The sequence below is a fragment of the Triplophysa dalaica genome, chromosome 11 (genome assembly GCF_015846415.1).
Source record: "Triplophysa dalaica isolate WHDGS20190420 chromosome 11, ASM1584641v1, whole genome shotgun sequence".
NCBI classification, from domain to species: Eukaryota; Metazoa; Chordata; class Actinopteri; order Cypriniformes; family Nemacheilidae; genus Triplophysa; species Triplophysa dalaica.
Genome location: NC_079552.1, coordinates 17927953 through 17950713, shown reverse-complemented (window position 1 = coordinate 17950713; position 22761 = coordinate 17927953). Strand labels below are relative to the sequence as shown.

Below are 22761 nucleotides of genomic sequence, written 5' to 3'. Positions count from 1 at the left end.
AATCACTTGACTTTCTCATACGCGTTTATCATGAACACATTCAGTGATTACTGTCTTTTTTTGTCACAATATCTTCATACAATTGTTCAGAAATGGTTGTTTTGTGAGACCACTGTTCGGTAACTGTACAGTACAATCACAAACGCGATACATCCACGTGAAATACACCTCTGTACTGTGCTTCTTTCGTGCTGGAGAAAGTGTAAGGGGAGAGATTATAGACAAATACACATAAACATTGCCAAAGTGGAGATATGCCCTTACGAAAATAAACCTTGGTTTCTAATTCATCCGGATGCTGCAGTTTAGGCTGTGACAGATCCACTGAATAACTCGATTCCTGAAGTTAAGGAAATATTGCACGACAAAAACAGTCAATATCTTAACATAATCATTCAGAAACAAAGACCACAAATACTGAACGTGTTTATGATGAAAACGTGTATGTGCAAGCGATTTAACGCTTTTATTATCTCTGCAGTCGAACGTGTTTTCAACACCTCAGAACAACACACCTAACTAGCAAATAGCGATGCTAGCTCCGCCTTCATGCAATGACGCTGTACCGGGGAGGGGGCGTGGTCAGCTCGAAATGCATTTTCAAGTCCACATTGAATTTTGCACCACTCAACGCGCTGTGTGTAAATGAAAATGCAATCCCAAATCTTCAACCTGTTAATGTTAATGCATTAAGGGAAAATTACATTAGAATTTTCTTTTTGCTACAGTTTTGCTTGACTATCTTAAATATGTATAATCAATCCGGGAATGCATTTTAATTTAAATTTTGCAACTTAAAGAGAGTTAAAAATATCAATTTAAATAACTTTAAATAACCTAACAATTATATAATTGAATTTTAATTTTAATTTTAATTTTGCACCTAATGTTGCACAAACGTTATTTGAAATGTATATTTTTAGACGCACATTGCATTGTCAATTTACATACTGCATTGCCATTTTGCATATTACATTGCAAATTGAATTCTGCACCACATATGCTTCCATACAAGCGCATGTGAGAGGAATGAATCGCCTGTCACCTTGACAAAGGCAGGAACACTTTTCCATTAGTCAGCGAAAAAGTTCCCCTAGTTCCCTGACGGATGTGGGGCGAACTGCTGATTTCCGCTTCCGTCTCTGCTGTTGGCCAATGAAGTAAAGATGGCGGCGGCCGAGACTGATCGTGAAGTACCGTCCGCTCTGTGTAGTGAATTCCTCAATTTCTCCGCAAAGGACACAGCTGCGGTAGGCGACAGCGCTATAAACACTATAAAAAGTGTCTCTTCTATGGAACCATGTACCGTCAACGGCGATTTATTTTGTGGGCGTGGTGAATTTTGCGTTTTTCTCGCTCCTCGGCTCGGGTTGTTTTGCTCAGTGTTGTCTTGCTAATGCGCTAGCATCTAGCCAGTGAGATGGTAACACCTCTAGCTCCATAAACACACACCTGACACTCGATTTGGATACTTGTTTTAAAATATAACTCCGAGATTCATTTAAGCGTAATTTATCGTGTAGTTTTTCCGCTTTAGAGTGTCAATGAAAAAGAAAACGCTTTAAACAGATTTGTTTGTTTTTCAGTTTTTTTACCGCAGGCTTCTCAAAAACAACACTGTCTGCTTTGTTCGTCTTTGTGTAGTTTATGCTGGTGTTTGTTCGTGTATTAATGTACTAATAGGGACGGCTCATTTGGCAGTCAATATAAATCGATTTTGTCAAGCAGAATTATATTAATTCGGGTAATTGTGTAATAAAACCACACTCGGAAGTGTTTCCTGCTGTAAAAGCATCCATGTGAACTGTATTTCTGGTTTCTCCGGCTGAATATCAGTTCAGTGTGGTATTGCAATTGTTGCTTGTTATTATTAACACGTTACTTGGCCGGGGTTAACAATCCAAACATAAAATATATATTCTAGCGTTGTATGTTTTTTCTTTCTTGGCAGCTTGGTTTGTGTTGGCCTTACCAATATTAAATGCATGTAAATTTAATAAAAATTGTTAGTTTTAACCAATGAAGCCTAGATGTTGGTTATTTGAAAACCACAGGCAAGACTTAAATCTGTGTGGTTTATATTGTCTGGCTGTAAATGATCTGTTAGACAGGGAAACTAAATGGCATATGCATTAAAACGTGGATCATTTTTAACTTTTGGTCAATAAATGTGGTCAGATTTTTTTTTTAAATGAATATAGGGTACTGAAATGTATGACTATATGCTTTATCACAAAACCAGGTTAGTGGGTCACTATAGAGACCGTTCTGTTTTTCCTTTAGCGTAATTTGCCAGTGCCAACATGTGTTACTTAAAATATAGTGTAATAGTCTTATTGACCTAAGCTAGGCTAAGTAAAAAAAGATATTTAGAGAAACAAAAGCTCACACACAGTTCCCTTTTATTGTTTGCGATATTGATTTCTTTAAAATGCTTTAAATAGCTTAAATGTATACAGTTAAATGCCTTTTTCTTTGTTTTAAACAAAAAAATATTCTCTATGAAATATTATTGTAATTGCCCTATTTCCTTTATTCAGTGTCTTATTTTATACAATGAATGTCTCTTTGCGAGAGATTCTCGAAGACATTTATTAACCCTGTATATACACAGTTGCTTCATGGCTTGTCTCCTTTAATCCAATTTTAAAAATAAAAGTCTCTTAAGTGATTGATAAACCTGTTTGGAGGAGAGTGTAAAGGCCTGCTGGCGCAGTGAGGTTCTGTGTCATTACAGCTGCATCCAGTGCATTGTGGTTCCTGTTATTCCAGATCATTCCACTCCAGGAGTCATTTTTAGGGACTGGAATCTAATACACTTTCCCTGGGGAGTTCATATTTCTCTCAGCCCTGAAATTAAACTGAAAAAAGTGAACTGCTTTGAATGGTGTAGGAGGTTGTAAATAAATGTTCGCACAATGTTTATCTGACATGAATTTTCAGTTTTCTTTATTACATGTACAGTGCAACTGTACAGTGTATAATGTGACCTAAACAAGTTAATGAAGTTTTAGTTGAAAAATATAATTGGCAATTTACAGAATTGATAATGAAACTACTGTTGTGTAGTTACAGGGTGTGTCTGTGATGCCACATGGTTTAATAGGATTGTTTAATATAACACTGTTTATTCTTATAATTTCTTATGTAGGGTTAAGACTAGGGGTCGACAATATACTGCTGCAATATATTTGTCGACCAATAAATCTTTCCATTTGGCTGATAGATTATCCGGTTCAATCACGTTAGAGCATTAGCATTTTGTTCCTTAAGAGGATGGCTACACTCGACCCCTTGCAGCTCCCTAAAGACTGGTTGGCGCATGACACCAAGTCACCACGAATCACACCAAGTCACCACGAATCACCTGAGAGCAGACCGCTTCATATGCTTTAAAAACGCTCCCGCAGCACCCCGGTGCCAAAAGCTGTTCGGCCTGAAAACAAACTAAATCAAGATGCGAAATTTCTTCCTCAGATATGTGTTGTTTTGGGTAATTTACGCTGTTTCCCCCCACAAAACTGTCACTCTAATCCCATCATGAAAGTTGTGTGGCTATGTCGTGTGTGAGGTGAATGAGATAGAGACACGTACACCGCAATAATACACAAGTAATAATACATTTGCATTCCTCTATATTTTTATTTAATATCCACCACATTGACTGTCCCTGGTATCTTAATGTGTGGATTATAGTGTACATTTTCGTCTCTTCTCCTTTGATGCTATGCTACATGCCACTAATTAACCAAATATATAGGCTGTGCTTTTTGTCGTGGTTTTGTATTGTTTTCACAGAGACAAAACAGAAAAACACTTTGACCTATAGACCTTTAGGACCTTTGACCTTTAAGAAAGAGAAACATACTGAGTAAAACAACTTAATGTGATTTATTTTTGCAATAACTGTATATTAATATTAATTTATTAAATTATGTTTTAGTCATTAATTATACACTTTCTCTATAATCTTCTGTTGGATAAAAAAGCAGTACAACAGTTAAACAAAAAAGCTACACTTATTTTCAATATTGAAGTGTTACCTCATTAAATGTTGTATAATTATGGGAATATTGCATAAATAATATGCAAAATATATGTTAATTTAGTTTTACAAATTTGTTGTACTCGTATAATTACATTTCTTATATAGGCCTATCGGCCACACTGCTTTCTCAATATCGGCATCAACCATTAAAAACTCTGTCAACCACTGAGACTGCACCAAAAAAAGCAAGCAATGCAGTTAAAGTATACCTGAGCACTACTTACTTTTCTGGCCTGACCTTTGTCCACGTGACAGATTTACCCTACCAATTTCCAAAAGATAGGTTTGTTTTAGAAAGAGATGCAACGGTATGCAATTTTCACATCACGGTTATAGTTGGCAGAATTATAATGTTTTTTAAGTGTTTGTAAAAGAAAATATAATACCGTGATGCCGTTTAACATTTGGCACTAGTGAATCGCGTTAAATATTTAAAATAGGTTTTTTAATGTCTGACAACAGAAAATGTCAATGAGAATGGCTTTATTGGGCACGCAGTTGTATTAAAATTCCGTATGTGACAATTCAAAGACTAGAAGTCAAAGTACCAACACTAGTCTGACTCTGAGCGCAAATGCGACGTCATTTCGCTTATTACGTTTTCAATATGCTAATTAGTACGTCAAGAATCGATTGTTAGGGACCAAACCATACCCACGCCTATTAAGATGAGCTGTAAATGTCCAAAAAGTGCCGATACCAAGTTTTATATTGTTGTGACTTGTGAAAAGAACTTTTTGTTGTCATAAACATCAAATAGATAACATTAAAGAGTAAATATTTTGTGATTTTTAAGGTCCTACTTTGGTTTATGTAGTGTCAAACATCAAGTTTACGTACATACATGGTGTAAAACACTTTAATTTTCTAATAATAGGCAGTTATTGTTACCTTGCTTCTTGACTTATTCCCAAATGATTGGTTCGGAGATTCATCTGTCTAATCCCCTCCTTTCTGTCAGCATACTCTGATCTAATTGGTCAGATGGTCTAGTACTGAACGACAGACGACGTCAGGGTCGACAATAACTTTGTTATTCGTTCACTTTTGGCTTTACAACTAGGCAGACAGCTTACGTTCATACACAGCAACATTACACACTGCATGAAATGTAATTTGAAGGTCATTGTAATATTTACTCTTTAATATTCATTTTGGCACAATGGGGCCATTAGGTAAAAGTTTCTCTTGTTACGGTTGAACACAACCTTAAGTAAATCAGACATTTATTTAAATCCAACACAAATTCGAAAACCATCTGTCTGCATGTGTCGTGAGTAATCGGTAGTACTTAAGGACCTAGTTTTAGACTCTGTGTATTTACTTGTACTGGTTATGCTAGATAAGATGTAATCAAAAGATCATAAGTTATTTAAGAATAATAAAATAACAGAAATACAAGGGTTGATATCTAGTATTCATGACTCTGGATGAAAAGTTTTTGTCTAATTTTACCCATCTATCCACAGAAATGGCTACAGGTAGACAACCTGCCCAAAGAGGTTTACCAGCATTTGGCCTGCTATGTGCCCAAGATTTACTGCCTGGGACCTAACCTGAACCCTCAGAATGAGGATCTGCTGGCACAGCTGCTGCTTCAGTCCCCGATGGAGTGGTATCTATGTGGGGAAGAGCCCACCACAGGCTTGACCAAACTGGAACAGAGCAACCAGCCCTCACAGCTCTGCGGCCATGTTTTCAAAGTTGGAGAGCCAACATATTCATGCAGGTAGAGGGTTTTCTTCTGTATGCTACATCTTAAATGGTTCTCAATTTTGACTGGGCTTGTGTGAGTTTACAGGACCTCTACAGTTGCTGGATGTCTGGAGTAGTGTTGTCAAAAATATCGATATTTCAATAAATATCGATACTGAAATATCTGAACGGTACCAATACTAATTTCCCGAAGTATCGATACACCGATCCTAGCCGAGCTGTCACTTTCACTTATCTCCAAAGGCGCGTTGACAAACACCACACGTGACCTGCAGTGCCTGTCACGTGTCTCGTCTCATTCGCTCTGGTTGAATAGAAAAGTGAAGTGAATATAAATATGGCGAGTGCGGCGGCGCCACCGTACGACGGCGTTTAAGTGCCACGTTAAAAATGGAAAAATCCAAGATTTCGAGGAAAAGGTCGAAATGTTACGAGAATAAAGTTGAAATGTTACGAGAATAAAGTTGAAATGTTACGAGAATAAAGTCGAAATGTTACGAGAATAAAGTCGAAATGTTACGAGAATAAAGTCGAAATGTTACGAGAATAAAGTCGAAATGTTACGAGAATAAAGTCGAAATGTTACGAGAATAAAGTCGAAATGTTACGAGAATAAAGTCGAAATGTTACGAGAATAAAGTCGAAATGTTACGAGAATAAAGTCGAAATGTTACGAGAATAAACTCGTAGAATAAACTCGTAATATTTTGAGAAAAATAACAGAATTGCTATAAACAATGGCTGTGGAGGATTTCCTTGAATCCTACTTTAGATTATGATTTAGCAATAAGGAAATTCTTTGTCTTTTGGCGCATCGAGTTATAATTAGTAAAAGGACACTGCAGCGATCATGAAACTGAATTTATTCAGAAGAAAAAATCTGACACAAACTTAGAACTAACTCAGTGGTTCAGATGACGAGCTTAAACAAAACTTAAACTCTTAAACTACAACTTTCACGAAAATAAAATACGAATTACGACAAGTTTATACTCTATACGTTTCGAATTTATTCTCTTATCATTTCGACTTTATTCTCTTAACATTTCGACTTTAATCTCGTAACATTTCGACTTTATTCTCTTAACATTTCGACTTTATTCTCTTAACATTTTGATTTTAATCTCGTAACATTTCGACTTTAATCTCGTAACATTTCGACTTTAATCTCGTAACATTTCGTGGCAGTAAAACACCGTCTTACCTCCGCAACCGGCTTTGGTTGATAAAGAACACAGCAGGAGTGCTTTCTGGAAATATTTTGGATATGAAGCAAATGAACATGGAAAGCCGAAGGACACAAACAAGCCAATATGCAAGAGTTGCTACAGAGCAGTGCTAACAAAAGGCGCTAACACCTCTACTATAGCAAAGCACCTGAAAGACAGACAACCGAATCTATATAAAGAATTTTGAGAGGTTGGTAACTTTTCTTATTTTAACATTATACTCAAACATTAACCAAAATGGCCTAGTATTGTTGCTGATATGAGTTTTGAATCTTGAATCTTTGATGACAGTATGTAATAATAATACAACGGATCATGTTTGCTCTGGTCCAATGAAAAAAAAATATTAACAGATAGAACTTTGGATTTTAATAAGTATACATGTATTAGTAAAAGTTAGTTTAAATTAACTTTTAACTAAGACTAATACATGTTTTGGAAGTATTTTTCATTGTTTATTCATGTTAACAAATATCTATTACCATTAACTTAAGTTCAAAGATTAGTTAGATAGTTCAGTTCATTTTAAAAGTGTGGTCAAAAATATATATATATTTGTTTATTAAAGTTTGGCATTCTCTTGTAGCACCAGAAAGAAGATGAGACTCGACCTGCAACTAAAACAACACACTCACAACCTACACTACCAGCTGTATTTGAACAGCAAAGAAAGTATGATGCAAACTCAAATGAAGCTAAGAAGCTGAACAGGGCTGTAGCAGTGTACATATGCATGGATCATTTTCCTGTGTATACTGTTGAGAAACATGGCTTCAAACAACTTCTAATAAAAAAAAAAATACCCCCTTAATGTTGTGGCAGTTTTTTTCTCCATGGTATCGAAAATGGTATCGAATATCGATATTTTTCAAGGTATCGTATCGAAGTTAGAAATTCCAGTATCGTGACAACCCTAGTCTGGAGAGGTGAATTAGGTCAGGTTTGTTGGTAATGTCCTTAAATCAAGATGACTGTAAGCTGAAACCTCTGAAAGCATTGGAATCAGAGAGATCAGATTCTAATCTCAATATAATGCTACTGTGATAATGCAAGATGTGCGAGCCCCTTCATGTTTCGCAAAGAGCAGAATGTTTAAGTACACATTCCAGGCACCTTTGGACTATGAGCCTATGTTTTTGGTCTGCTCTACAGAGTTCCCTACAATCTGCTCTACAGAGTGCGTTTCCTTAATCTCTTATGGCAAAGAAGCGAAAATGTGACGATCTCGGCACTCTGTCAGCCAAGAAGTGCTTCAAAAGGGAGAGGTTGAGCTAGCCGTTGGTTTCAATTCGCATCTTCACCTCTAGATGCCGCTAAATGCCGCTTAATTTCATACGCTGGACATTTCAATTAAAACATAAAACTTGATACCACAGCAAAGCAAAAAGGCTATTGAATTAAAAAATGTTCTGTGTGACTTATAATTTGATTCCTCTTCAGAGATTGTGCGGCGGACCCGACATGCGTGTTGTGTATGCAGTGCTTCCTGGGCAGCGTTCACAAAGAGCACCGCTACAGGGTAAGAGTAAACAAGCACACCATAGACATGTTTTTTAAGCGTGAGTGGGTGTGGAATAGAGCTGCCCGATTCTGGATAAATTGAGGATCCCGATTCTATTGTTTCAAGTAGAGAATGCGATTCTTTTACGATTCTGAATGTTGACTAAAAGTAATGCACAATTTACTAGAGGATCTGAAAAAAAAAGTTTATTTAGGTATGTAGGACTGTGCTTCAAAATTATTACATATTTCATGGTGAACCAACATTAACTATGGTGAGAAATGTCTAACCACAAATTCCATAAGTAAACTAAAGTGTTTTTTCATTTTTTTTACTTTAAATGCAAAAGTTTAATTTCCTAAAAAGTATAAATGCATTGAAGTAACTTGTATATGAAATATTTCTCAGTAAAACAAATTCATAAGGTGACACTTTTTTATTTTATACATTTGCCTGATATATACAGACCGCTTGAAGGGGTCTTTACAGAAAGACAATACTGCTATCTTTTAACGTTAATAGAGTGATGGGCGTAACACACTCTGATGATGTGTTTTACCATAATGACGGAAATAAGCGCTCACCCGGATTTGTCCGCGCTACAAACTATAATTGTTAGTTTTGTTTCAAACATGTCCAGTTAAGATGTGAAGCATAATCAGAACAGTGTATCACAATTCTGAAAGACACTCATAAGAGCAGTTTTGATGTCAGGCTGTATTTACTTTATATGTTGGTCTGTTATTTGTTGTGAGATTAATTTGGGCAGAGTAGGAGCTTGTAAACAAGTCTCATGCGTGTGAGTTGGCAATTTCTGCTTTAATCCCAGTACTTCTGTGATCATTTGACACAGAAATAATGATAGTATGTGTTTTGAAAAGACTGTTTGTGATGTCGTTAATACCATATAATAATAATTGTAATTTCTGCGGCAGCAACAGCAAATATTGAAGCGTTATGATTTTAGTCCGAGGTGTAAGTTAATAGACACAAGTGAATAGATTTTCATTAATGAGATCGTCTGGTGTTCGAATCGAGATCAGGATCTTTTAAAGATGAATCGTGCAGCTCTAGTGTAGAGCAGCAGGAGATGGTCGCACCAGTGCCACGTGGATCATGTTGGTTGAAATTTTGTCCCTGACTCTGTGTCAGGTAGGCTGGTCATTATTTCTACGGTTCCAGACTTATAAAAAACGTTTTGAGCACAGAAATAGTAAGTCATCCGTCCAACTCGTTTTTGAACAAGTTGACCATGTTAAGCATGAGAAGCCAGCATGTTTAACAGTGTAAAGAAGTCAGAATGCATGAAATAGCATGTTACCCCATATTTAAAACTCATCATGGAAACATGAAACATATGTCTATAGAAAGCTTGAGGTGTCTGCTTTTAAATGACCAGATTTATATATTAAACAAGTGTTTTCCGATTACGTACTATGTATGAAAGTAATGACGGGTACACTTTCTCCCACGGCAGCTCATTATGTGATTACATCCTCGTGCAGAGGGCTCGATTTCACATGATTTGCGCAAGCCTTTGTCAAATATGTTGATTTTGGTTGGGCTGCTCGGTTGGGCGATGTCACGCTGCACATGTGCGGTGGATCTTCAGATATTCCTAAACTAAGAGGAAAGGTTTACTTTCTCTTTAAAAGACTGCCACTCCGAGGTTGAACGTTTCATTGTAAAGAGCAACTGCATCAAGTGGAGCATATTCAACAGTGCATATTCTTTCTGAGCATTGAACTTTCCTCACTGTTAACTATAGTAAACGAGTAGTAACCATGAATTTTGTGCAAAGTATTTGTCAGAGCCCTTGTTATTCTTAAGTTTGAACATATTTTTCATTTTTACACCAGACAAATATATCCGTTCAAAATATAGGTTATCGATCTACTTGATCTGTAATAATCAATATCGACATCAGCCCTGAAAAACACATATCGGTCGACCCCTAAATGCAATACATGTTTCTGTTTATTGTATATGAGCTCATGACTCTAAAATGAAGATGAACAAGTTGTGGTGTGTCGGAGATGTGGGCTATCTTGTGCAGATGTCTGTTTATGTAAGTGTCTGTTAATGCTCTGTTGTCTCTGTAGATGACCACCTCAGGAGGAGGGGGCTTCTGTGATTGCGGCGACACAGAAGCCTGGAAGAAGGGCCCTTACTGTCAGAAACACGAGCCCAACATCAGTGACTCTTCACAGAGGGTAACACATTTTTATCTCATAGTCTTAGCAGAAGAAATGAGAATTTGAGACTTGTTTATAAACAAGTTGAGTTTGTTGTTTGAGAATTGTGCTTTGAGATCTTTTGCAACCTTTGGGCAATTATGGACAATATCAGAATAGCATTTGCAGGTCAACTATGGCCCGTTTCATACAGAAATGGTGGTAAATTTATGGTTGATACACAAGTGTGCTGTTCACACAATCAACGACATTCAGTCAATTTACCAGTGAGACAGCGTTCATAGCATTCTCAAGATACCAGAAATATGTATTTCTGCATTTATTAGTAATTTGGGAGTACTGATTTACCATAAAAGGTTCTGTTCACACACAATCTGTTAACTGCAATGTTTGGCAATTTACCAGTAAAGATTGTATATGTGAATGGAGCCATTTTGTTTACAAAGTTATAAATTTTAATAATGCATACAACAATTGAATAGCTTACATTGTCAAGAAAGAAAAGTGACACTTCCTCGCTTGATTTGCAGGATCCGTTGGCTAATCTGTCAGATGAAATGATCGCCCGCACATATAATGTTTTCTCTATCATCCTGAAATATGCAGTGGACATACTCACCTGGGACAAAGAAGACGAGCTCCCAGAGGGGCTCGAGCCACCGTAAAAAAAACATATAATGCTTGTCTGGAAAACCATTTTAAATAGTTAAAAGGTTTTGGCCACAAGAGCCTTCATCGTGTCTAACCCTCCTGTGTTCCTCTGAAGGGTGCGGGGACACACATACTACTGCATGCTCTTCAATGATGAAGTCCACACGTACGAGCAGGTCATCTACACGCTACAGAAAGCTGTGAACTGCACACAGAAAGAGGCCGTTAGTTTTGCTACCACAGTGGACAGAGATGTAAGCGCCTCAATATCAAGCTTTTGGTGTTGTTGTTGTAAGACAGCTGGGGATAAATACGTTTTTTTATGGTGTTTGGCTGCAGGTTTAATGTTTAAATGTCTGGTTTTGCTTTGTGTATTGATTGCTGTTGTTCACTGTTTTTAGGGCAGGAAGTCTGTTCGCTTTGGGGACTTCCAGTTCTGTGAACAGGCCAAATCTGTTATTGTGGTAAGTTCTCAGCAATCATAAATCCCATCAGTTTTCCTTAGATGTATAAACCGATTGGGTTGTTTTTCTTTTTTTTATTGAAACCTCTTGGGTCTTTCTTTGATAGTGAACGTATGTGTTTCACACATACCCTCAATATGATTTGCATTTCAGTGTAATGGGGCGATCTCCTTCAATTTGGACAATTAATAATGATGGCTCTGTACTATGACTTACTGAGCAGCTTACATTGGCACCATTTTAAGTGATCATAAGCATGCTCCTGCCCCAGTAGTCTTTTAAAAAGATAGAAAAGCTCATTCGTTTTGACAGATTCTAAGCATTGCATGCATCATTTTCAAAGACAGCGATCCCATGATGCATTGCTACACATAACACTGCAAGCCAACTTGATTATGGAACAAAAGTCAACATGTGGTTCACAGTTTTTTTTTTTGGTTTTAGCTACAGGGTTCTTACAGGTGCATGAAATCCTGAAAAAATTAAAAAATTTTAATGCGCCGTTTTCAAGGTTTAAAAAATGCTTGCATTCGGGGGAAAGGACTTGTAACTGCTTGAATTGTTAATTTGCTTGATTTCATATTAAATCAGTATCTGCAGTTCAATTTTTAGATAAAATAACTGAAAAGTTCGTATTGCGTTTATCGTTCACATTAAAACATTCTGCTCGAGCTTCGCTTGCCACACTTATTCTGCGTACCTGGCGGGTGGCTACATATGAAGAGTTCAAATGAGCATCTGTTGACATGGCACATTTTCACTTAGGAGTGTTCTCACTTTTGTTGCCAGCGGTTTAGACATGAATGGCTGTGTGTTGAGTTATTTTGAGTGGACAGCAAATTTGCACTGTTACAAGCTGTACACTTACTACCGTACATTGTAGCAAAGTGTAATTTCTTCAGTCTTGTCACATGAAAAGATATAATAAAATATTTTCTAAAATGTGAACGTGTACTCACTTCTGTGAGATTCTGTATATGCTAACGCAAGCAGCTCATAGCAGCACCCTAGCAACCAGTCACAACACAACAAAGCAAGCATGGTTAAAAAATCCTTTATAAAATGTGGTGTGTTTGTAACTTGGCACATTTTTGGCCGTTTTTTGCAGAGAAACACAAGTCGGCAGACGAAACCTCTGCGGGTTCAGGTCATGCACTCCTCAGTTGTTGCCCATCAGTGTTTCGCCCTCAAAGCTCTCAACTGGCTCGGCCAAATAATCAAACACTCAGGTTTGCCTCTCTGTCCTTTTATCACACCTTTTTGTGTCACTTTTTTATCTGTTTGTGTGTGTGTCTATTCCTTTTCAAACGAAATGTGTTACTGAACAGATGCTCTGAGGAGGATCTTGTGTCAGGTGGGTCTACAGCGAGGACCGGAGGGAGAGAACTCCTCTCTGGTAGACAAACTCATGCTCAGTGACTCCAAGATGTGGAAAGGTGAATGAGTGTGCTGATATATTGCAGGGCTCCAGGCCTTTCATAACAATAGGCGCAGTTCAAATTTAAGGCCAAATCATTGATGGTTAGAGACAGTTCTGAGAGTATTTATGTTTACTTATCAAGCTCATGTTAGGTGATCTAATGGGTCTTGCACCTGTTTTACCCGCAGGAGCGAGAAATGTTTACCACCAGCTCTTCATGAGCAGCCTGCTTATGGATCCAAAGTACAAGAAACTTTTCGCCATTCAGTTTGCGAAGGTAAGTCTTTTCACAACGATGCTTGACATCTCTCTAGATTGACAGTACTACATAAGAACTTAATTATTGAAGGACATTTACCCACATAGTTTGAATAATATAATATTGAATGACAAACCTCACTATGAGCCCCTATCCCATGTTCAATGAATATAATCGAATTTTAGCGGTGTTACACTAGCTCTAGTCAGTTTGGCATCCCCTTAAAGTCCGCAGACCATCCGTGCTGTGTCTGACCCTGTCATACTGTGACAGAAAGAAATCACTACTCAGGTGTGACTGACTGCTGGCTGATTTTCAAACATTCTTTTAAAAATCCAGAAGGTCACATCAAGTAGTTTAAGACCAGAGTCCATTACCTAACGCTTTCCCTGCCATTTAAAGCGGGAACTTTCAGTCTGGGGATGTTACTGTAGGGTAAGATGGCCCGTGACCTATGAACTGGAAGGTGAATGTACCCCCTTCCCTTAGAATTACCGGCGCCTCCAGACAGATTTTATGGAGGATGATCACGAGCGTGTAGTGTCAGTGACCTCTCTGTCAGTGCAGCTCTTCACCGCCCCTACCGTGGTGAGTACTGTCAATCCCACACACCTCTCCTCTCTCTCTCTCTATATATCCCTCCCTCACCGCTTCCTGCAGAACTATGAGCGCTTGCAGAGTGACTATGTGAAGGACGACCACGACAGGGAGTTCTCCGTCACTGACCTCTCTGTGCAAATGTTCACCGTGCCTTCTCTGGTGAGTATGTGTTAGAGAGACTGGCGTGCCGTGATGACTTCAGGATCTCACTTTCTATTCCTGCTTTTCACTCTTTCTTGGGTCTTCTCAGGCCAGTGCAAAAATTATTTAACAAAACGTAGGAGAGTAAATGAAAGCATTGCCTGTTGTATTGGACCTGTTTGTATGGACCTGCGCTCTCCTAACCATTCTTCTTTCAGGCTCGGATGCTGATCACCGAGGAGAACCTGATGACCACCATCATTCGAACTTTTGTGGACCACCTGAGACACAGAGACCTGCAGGGCCGCTTTCAGTTTGAACGTTACACTGCCCAACAGGCCTTCAAATTCCGCCGAGTCCAGAGCCTTATAGGAGACCTCAAGTAAGATATGGGGAAGTTGATGTTTGCTTAAAGGAACAATTCACCCAAAAATACAAATTCTGTCTTCATTTAGTTACTCTAAATCTGTGTAATTGTCTTTGTTGTGATGAAAACAGAGAATGATATTTGGAAGAATGCTTGTGTCCAATCACTTCTTCTTGGCCACCGTTGACTACCAAAGTAGGAAAAAAGGACGGTGGTAGTTAAAAGTGCTACAGAACAGTTTGCTGTCCTACATTCCTCAAATATCTTAATTTGTGTTAATGTTAAAGTAATTTTTCTTACGATGGTAGTCAATGGGGTCAAAGAACTGTTTTCTTACAAGGATTCTTCCAAATATCTTTCTCTGTGTTCATCAGAACAAAGACACTTATACGGATTATGAACAACTTGAAGGTGTGTAAATGAAGACAAAATCTTCATTTTTGTGTGAACTTTCCTTTTATATGAAATAAATTATGTAAATTAAGACAAAATGTAAATTTGGTCATTTTCGTTCTATATTTTACATGTTTTTTTTTAAATGATATGCATGTCATCATGCAGGTACGTCCTCATCAGCCGTCCTACAGAATGGGCAGACCAACTCGGGGAGAAGTTTCTGGAAGGTTTCGAAGCTTTCTTGGAGCTGCTAAAATGCATGCAGGTGACTCTCTGACCCTGAGGTTGTGTGTGTGCTGGGTTATTGAGACGGGGCACAAAGGTTGCTTTCACACTAAATCTTTTGGTTTGGGGCCATGTGTGTTTGACCTCAGAGTTCGATTTGTGTGGTTGCTGTAGAAGCAGTTTTTCAGACTGCATCTGAGTTCGCTTTTTAAGGTCTTATGGGGGTATGCAATTCACATTATATGACCACTCTCACATTTATTCATAGTTACGTTTGTGGTAGCTGGTTTTCTTAAAAAAAAAAAAAAAAATGAGGAAAACAGCTAACATTATCCACATGTCAGTCTGTAGTACTTGTTTATGCAAATGTTTCACAGTTCTGACCAAAAGTCAGAAGTGGAAGTGGGTGGTATTCCTTTTTGGTTTGAACCAGAGTTACGACACTCAATCTCGCCGCCGTGTGGTCACGTGGTTCATGGAACGCTCCAAACAAATCCGTGCTGTCACCTATTTGAATGAATTTTAGCAGGACAGACAACAGCAACTATATTTGCATACATTTTGATAAATATATTAGCACATTGTGTACACTGATAACTACGTTGACTACATTTATAGCAGCATTTTGTGTGGAGAGTTATTAGAACATAAGACATATGAATATATAGGATATGTCTGATAACTTTTACATTTATGCATTTTGCAGATGCTTTTATACATTTATACATAGGTGTTTGCAATACCCTGGGATCGAACCCACAACCTTGCGTTGTTAATGAAAGTTTCTTACCACTGAGCTTCAGGAAATCTTCTTAACTTCTTAAAATGTACAAACATGACGTTATTTCACCAACTGTACAGCAAAAGCGTTTGGGTGACACTGAAATGAATGGGCTTCACAGGGTTTTTCTTGGCTCAAAATGAGGCGGAGGTGGTGCCGTCCTGATCTTGCACACACACACGTAGGCCTACCGTACCTTTGTGGCTTAACCAAAGTCACTTTGACATATTAAAAGTTCTAATAAAATTAGATGAATATGACAATTATTAAGTTATATAAAACAATACTTTCCTTCAACCAAACAGACTTTTTTTAATCAAATAAAGCTTTTTTATCATTTCAACAAACTTTCCAGCATGGCCAACTGAATTAACCAGTCTTACTAAATTAGAAAAGCTCATTCACATCTTGCATTCTCTTTGGTTCACTTTAAATGATTCAATGATCTCTTATATTCGCTAGTGACTGAAAAGTTCAATAGTTTAATTGAATCTGTTCAAATGAGTCGTTTGTCTGTGAATCGTTCTGAACGCAATATGTGTTCATACTGGCAAACTCGCTGTGTACAGTATATGCTGATTCAAGGATCCAACTGCATAGCTAAAGTCATCACAATGATGTACATCATGTTGATTTAAGAAACTAAACAGATGTTAAACACAGCCAGCTCTTGTTCTCCAACCTTTTTTAGCGACTTGGTGTTCTGATAATGAAACAGCGCCTCAAATGTGGCCTATGAAGCAACTGCAGTTACAAATAACAGTCTGTTAAATGCACGCAACATTTCTTGTGAATACACTTAAAATAATTTTGCCGAGAGTCTGAGGCGGCACGACATTTGACGGAGGCGGCTCCAATTTCTCAATGAAGGACAAACCCTGGCTTCAGTGTTGTGTTTGGAACTAAGAGTGTGTGTGTGTTTTTTCTGCACAGGGAATGGACCCTGTCGTGCGGCAGGTGGGGCAGCACATAGAGATGGAGCCGGAATGGGAGGCAGCATTCACTTTACAAATGAAACTCACACACATCATATCAATGATGCAGGAGTGGTGCGCTAGTGACGTGAGTGTCTGATACAAGCCCAATAACACACTGTTGATCAAAAATGGTTTAAATTTTAGTTGCCCATAATGTAAGGTGGAGCTTAAATTTTTGAGTGTTTTTGTTTGTCGGCTTCAGGAGAGAGTGCTGATTGAAGCTTATAAGAAGTGCCTGAGCGCGCTGACTCACTGCCACAGCGGTTTCACAGACGGGGAACAGCCCATAACCCTCAGCATGTGCGGACACTCCGTAGACACCATCCGCTACTGCGTCTCTCAGGAGAAAGTCAGCATTCACCTGCCTGTGTCACGCCTTTTAGCAGGTGAGACTGAATGTGAATGAAAATAACTGGAGTAATGTTTTAGATTGTAACCGTTACTTACATTTCATCTTATAATATCAAATTAAAATAAAACTCCACTGCATGTCGTTTATGAATGTTAAGAATTAAATGGAATTATTGTATTTTTTCTGCTGATTAGTGTTGGAAATAAATGGAAAACATAATGTTTTCATAGAGGTCTTAAACTTTTAGGACCCTGGGATTTCAATTGTACTCTCTCTCTCTGTAAGGTTTACATGCTCTGCTGAGCAAAACAGAAGTTGCCTATCGGTTCCCTGAGCTTCTGCCACTCGTAAGTTTAGGGTTTTGAGTATTTTATGCTTTTTACAGAGAGTTTTGGCACTTTTTCATATATTTTTTTCTATCACAGAGTGAACTGAGTCCACCGATGTTGATTGAGCACCCGCTCCGCTGTCTAGTGCTCTGTGCCCAGATGCATGCTGGGATGTGGAGAAGAAACGGGTTTTCGTTGGTCAATCAGGCAAGACGCTCTGGCTTCATTTGAATGATTTGGAGTTTTTGGAGCTATATGATCGATAGTGTTAATGCTTTTTCATAAATTTGTTTCAGATTTATTATTATCACAATGTGAAATGCAGGGTGGAGATGTTTGATAAAGACCTCATCATGCTTCAGGTCAGTAGTGCTCACAAACCTTGAAAAAAGACTTTGCACAATGGCATGTAATGTTTTTTTCTGGAAACTTCTGTCGAGCTTCAGATTTATTTACGTGATTCTTTATTATGCTTTTATTTATGTACACCTTGTTTGTCACTTTGAATCAAACTGTCTGCTAATTGAATAAGTGTTTTGGATGTAGGCTGGAGCTTCCATGATGGATCCAAATCACTTCCTGATGATCGTGCTAAGCCGTTTTGAGCTCTATCATATCTTCAGCTCGGCAGACTGCAGGAAGAGATACAGCCGGGACAATGCTAACAAGGTCTTTTTACCTTGCCATCTCTTATTCTCTCTGCTCTCTCTCTGCTCTCTCTGCTCTCTCTGCTCTCTCTCTCTCTCTCTCTCTCTCTCTCTCCCTCCCTCCCTCCCTCCCTCCCTCTCTCTCTCTCCCTCTCTCTCTCTCTCTCTCCCTCTCTCTCTCTCTCTCTCTCTCTCCATCTCTCTCTCTCTCTCTCTCTCTCTCTCTCTCTACTGAAGCTGTGATTCATGTTGCTAATGATGTGTGTGTGTCCTGTCAGGATGTGGTACAGCAGAACAACACTCTAATCGAGGAGATGCTGCATCTGGTCATTATGGTCGTGGGTAAGTGCTGATCATCTCTCAACACACTGCAGTTTAGTGTGTTATTTTACCAGATTAGGCACCGTAGACAGTAAAATGACAAGTGTTTTTTTTTTTTTTCCTCAGGTGAGAGATACACAGCAGGTGTTGGTCAGGTGGAGAGCACTGATGAGATAAAGCGAGAGATTGTTCACCAGCTGTGTATTCGTCCCATGGCACACAGCGAGCTGGTCAAAGCCCTGCCGGAGAATGTGAGTCAACACTCATAGATGAGATCTTGACACCGCTGGTTATTTGTTTCATCTGATTCAAGTCATTAAAACGTTTAAGCTTTTATTACAAACTTTACCCTTGGTTTTTTGTGAAACATCCTTAACCTTGGTACAATTGGTATATTAATGCTTTTATTGAAAAGTCAATAACAATATGACAATGACAAATATTCATAATACATTATTATTAAAATGTTTTTTAATTAATTAATATAAATTGTGTGATTGCGGCTACATTTGTCTGTATATTCCAGATTTGTCTTATCCAATAAATGCTGCATAATGTACAAACGTAGAAATTTTACAGAGGCATTAAGAAAATTTCACGTTTAACAAAATGTTAAATTGTTGTGCACAATAAGTGTCTGTATAATCAAAAGTGCTGTTCATGGTTTTAACATGCAGGGGTCCATGCTCTTATTATGAAGCCCATTGTACCGGTCATTTCGGTCAATGTCAAAATTTCCATTTTTCATAGAATATTCTGCAGAATATTATATTTTTTCTTATTCTCCTCCTGTTAAACCGAAGACAACTTTTCATGGCTTTTCTTTTCCTGTCCTGGCTTTGGAGTAATGTACTGCCCTGCAGTTGGTTGTCCTTAAATGTAGATACATTTGAATCACATCTTAAAAACTCCTCTTTTGTCTTCAGCCTGACAGACTTCATTTCATTCATACCCGCTGTCTAGATATCTGTCTTGGGAAGGGCTGGAATCTGTTTTTCATAGTGATTTTTTGACATTCGGCTCTGTTAAGGGAGGTGAACCGTCTGACGCCTTACAAAAAGTGCATGGAATATGCAATATTGTGCCTGGTCTTGGACACCTTAAGCATGACAATACTTACAAGTATTGATTTCTTTTCCAAAGCTTGATAAAGTCAAGCAGTTATTTACCTCCTCTTTCTGTGACGTGAATGCCACCTAGTGGTAATTTGAGTTTGGATTGTAGATTCCCTCTAAAAACCATACAGAAATATAATCATCATCTCTGGCTTTTGTCCACAGGAGAATAAGGAGACGGGCATGGAGAGGGTCATTGATAGCGTGGCTTTGTTTAAGTGAGTGTCCTGAATAAAAGAGTGCTTTGTGGATGTTGGTTTGGTTTGTGTTTGACCCTGGATGTGTTGTGTTTTACAGGAAACCTGGTGTGACGGGCAGAGGACTTTATAAACTCAGACCAGAGTGTGCCAAGATGTTCAATCTTTACTTCCATCATTACTCCAGAGCAGACCAGTCCAAGGTAACAAGCACGTTGTACATACATTTATCCCCCAAACTGTTCCAATTTAAATGATTGTTTTTGAATGTTGTATAGGCTGAAGAGGCTCAGAGGAAGCTAAAGAGGCAAAATGAAGATTCAGGTAACTTTTATAAATGGAGAACGTAATGATGTGTTTTACACCGGGCGCGGCTGACGTGACACGACCTGCAAACCTGCTTGTTCTTAATGGGTTTGTTGTGTTGCAACGCGCCGGATCAAGTGTGGACAAAATGTAAAATTATATGGGGTTCTAATGCATTTCTAACGTGTTTTGTCGGGTCGAATCGTGCCGGTCGTGTCCGATGTAGAAACAGGGGGTTAAGTTATATACCATTCAGAAAGTACAGAAGACATTTGACATCAGACTGAATTATTTCGTTGTTTTCTCCTTCAGTTTTACCTCCTCCAGTTCTTCCTCATTTCTCTCCGCTGTTCGGCAGCCTTGTGAACATCTTGCAGTGTGACGTACTGCTAGGGATTCTGGGAGCTGTGCTGCAGTGGGCCATGGAGCCTAGTGGAGGACATTGGTCCGAATCTATGCTACAGAGGGTATGTCTGTGTGTAAGAACTTGTCCCAAATGTCAAGATCTGCTTTCGTGCCATTCATCTGGAATGATCAAATCTGTGACTCCTGCAGGTGCTGCATCTTCTAGGCATGGGTCTGGTGGAAGAGCAGCAGCATTTAATGAGCAGTGCAGATGATACCGACACAAGCTTTAACTTCACGCTCAAGATCTCCAGTAAGTATTTCTGTCTCATGGCTAATTCAGTGTAATTTTTTTAGACGGTAGAACCGATTATTTTCTTGTAGGGCCAGGCGAGGCTCCTGGAAACGCTCCCAGCATCTTAGCTTTACTGGAAACACTGCAGAACGCACCTCATCTGGAGGTGCACAAGGACATGATCCGCTGGATTCTTAAGGTAAAGCAGTTAACCATCTGATTACAGAGCCATCTGTTCTGAGAACAACTGTGTGAATATTACAACTGTCCACTAGGAGGCAACAGATGTCAATCAACATTTCTGATCGACATCTGCTGCCTCCTAGTGGACAGATGATAGAAAGATTTAATTCAGTAAACATCATTTTATGAGCCTAAAAAAGGTGAAACGAACACGATTCTCATATTTTTCCCTCATTTCATTGTTTTTAAAGACGGTGGGTCACATTAAGACCACCCGTGAGTGCACAGCCAGTGCAGCCCCAGCTGACAGCTCAGGGCACAGCCAAGAGGAGGTGAGTCCAGTAAACATCACACACTCCCATCATGGAGGTTTAATGTCATAATATTGTCTCACTGCATGTGTGTCTGTACGCAGACGGTGCGGGATAAAGATAAGGCGGAGCGGAAGAGGAAAGCAGAGATGGCACGCCTGCGGAGAGAGAAGATCATGGCTCAGATGTCAGAGATGCAGAGACACTTTATCAACGAGAACAAGGAGCTGTTCCAGCAGAGTCTGGAGGACCTGGATGCCACCACTTCAGCATCACTGGAACACAGGTTGTGTATAGATCTACAGTCAGGTCCATAAATAATGGGACATTGACACAATTCTAACATTTTTGGCTCTATACACCACCACAATGGATTTCAAATTAAAATACAAGATGTGCTTTAACTGCAGACTGTCAGCTTTAATTTGAGGGTATTTACATCCAAATCAGGTGAACGGTGTAGGAATTACAACAGTTTGCATATGTGCCTCCCACTTGTTAAGGGACCAAAAGTAGTGGGACAATTGGTCCCAGCTGTTCCATGGCCAGGTGTGTGTTATTTCCTCACTATCCCAATTACAATGAGCAGATAAAAGGTCCAGAGTTAATTTCAAGTGTGCTATTTGCGTTTGGAAATAGCAAAAACATTAGGAGAGTCCAAAACAACTGTTTGGAACATTCTTAAAAAGAAGGAACACACCGGTGAGCTCAGCAACACCAAAAGACCCGGAAGACCACGGAAAACAACTGTGGTGGATGACGGAAGAATTCTTTCCCTGGTAAAGAAAACAAGCTTCACAACAGTTGGCCAGATCAAGAACACTCTCCAGGAGGTAGGTGTATGTGTGTCAAAGTCAACAATTAAGAGAAGACTTCACCAGAGTGAATACACAGGGTTCACCACAAGATGTAAACCATTGGCGAGTCTCAAAAACAGGAAGGCCAGACTAGAGTTTGCCAAACGACATCTCAAAAAGCCTTTACAGTTCTGGAACAACATCCTATGGACAGATGAGACCAAAATCAACTTGTACCAGAGTGATGGGAAGAGAAGAGTATGGAGAAGGAAAGGAATTGCTCATGATCCTAAGCATACCACCTCATCAGTGAAGCATGGTGGTGGTAGTGTCATGGCGTGGGAATGTATGGCTGCCAGTGGAACTGGTTCTCTTGTATTTATTAATAATGTGACTGCTGACAAAAGCAGCAGGATGAATTCTGAAGTGTTTCGGGCAATATTATCTGCTCATATTCAGCCAAATGCTTCAGAACTCATTGGACGGCGCTTCCCAGTGCAGATGGACAATGATCCAAAGCATACTGCAAAAGCAACCAAAGAGTTTTTGAAGGGAAAGAAGTGGACTGTCATGCAATGGCCAAGTCAATCACC

At 38.9% G+C, this 22761-nt stretch overlaps 1 protein-coding gene across 2 annotated transcripts in view; it reads left to right on the top strand.

Moving 5' to 3' along the window:
* The first annotated feature begins 1093 nt into the window (after positions 1 to 1093).
* ubr2 (ubiquitin protein ligase E3 component n-recognin 2) overlaps positions 1094 to 22761 on the top strand; it is a 30954-nt gene continuing 9286 nt past the window's right edge. Inside the window, exons 1-29 of one of the 2 annotated variants that reach the window (XM_056760395.1) lie at positions 1094 to 1250; positions 5518 to 5777; positions 8434 to 8512; positions 10597 to 10707; positions 11220 to 11350; positions 11456 to 11594; positions 11742 to 11804; positions 12913 to 13033; positions 13133 to 13240; positions 13413 to 13501; positions 14144 to 14242; positions 14443 to 14606; positions 15153 to 15252; positions 16927 to 17055; positions 17173 to 17356; positions 17608 to 17669; positions 17748 to 17858; positions 17948 to 18013; positions 18198 to 18320; positions 18577 to 18640; positions 18746 to 18870; positions 19900 to 19952; positions 20032 to 20134; positions 20210 to 20255; positions 20550 to 20704; positions 20793 to 20895; positions 20967 to 21076; positions 21312 to 21392; positions 21476 to 21657. In XM_056760395.1, coding sequence (XP_056616373.1) covers positions 1167 to 1250; positions 5518 to 5777; positions 8434 to 8512; positions 10597 to 10707; positions 11220 to 11350; positions 11456 to 11594; positions 11742 to 11804; positions 12913 to 13033; positions 13133 to 13240; positions 13413 to 13501; positions 14144 to 14242; positions 14443 to 14606; positions 15153 to 15252; positions 16927 to 17055; positions 17173 to 17356; positions 17608 to 17669; positions 17748 to 17858; positions 17948 to 18013; positions 18198 to 18320; positions 18577 to 18640; positions 18746 to 18870; positions 19900 to 19952; positions 20032 to 20134; positions 20210 to 20255; positions 20550 to 20704; positions 20793 to 20895; positions 20967 to 21076; positions 21312 to 21392; positions 21476 to 21657 — 3245 coding nt within the window. In that variant the 5' untranslated portion in view covers positions 1094 to 1166. Of the gene's footprint in view, positions 1251 to 5517; positions 5778 to 8433; positions 8513 to 10596; positions 10708 to 11219; positions 11351 to 11455; positions 11595 to 11741; positions 11805 to 12912; positions 13034 to 13132; positions 13241 to 13412; positions 13502 to 13972; positions 14072 to 14143; positions 14243 to 14442; positions 14607 to 15152; positions 15253 to 16926; positions 17056 to 17172; positions 17357 to 17607; positions 17670 to 17747; positions 17859 to 17947; positions 18014 to 18197; positions 18321 to 18576; positions 18641 to 18745; positions 18871 to 19899; positions 19953 to 20031; positions 20135 to 20209; positions 20256 to 20549; positions 20705 to 20792; positions 20896 to 20966; positions 21077 to 21311; positions 21393 to 21475; positions 21658 to 22761 lie in introns of both variants that reach the window. The other variant, XM_056760396.1, reaches the window with a different exon arrangement.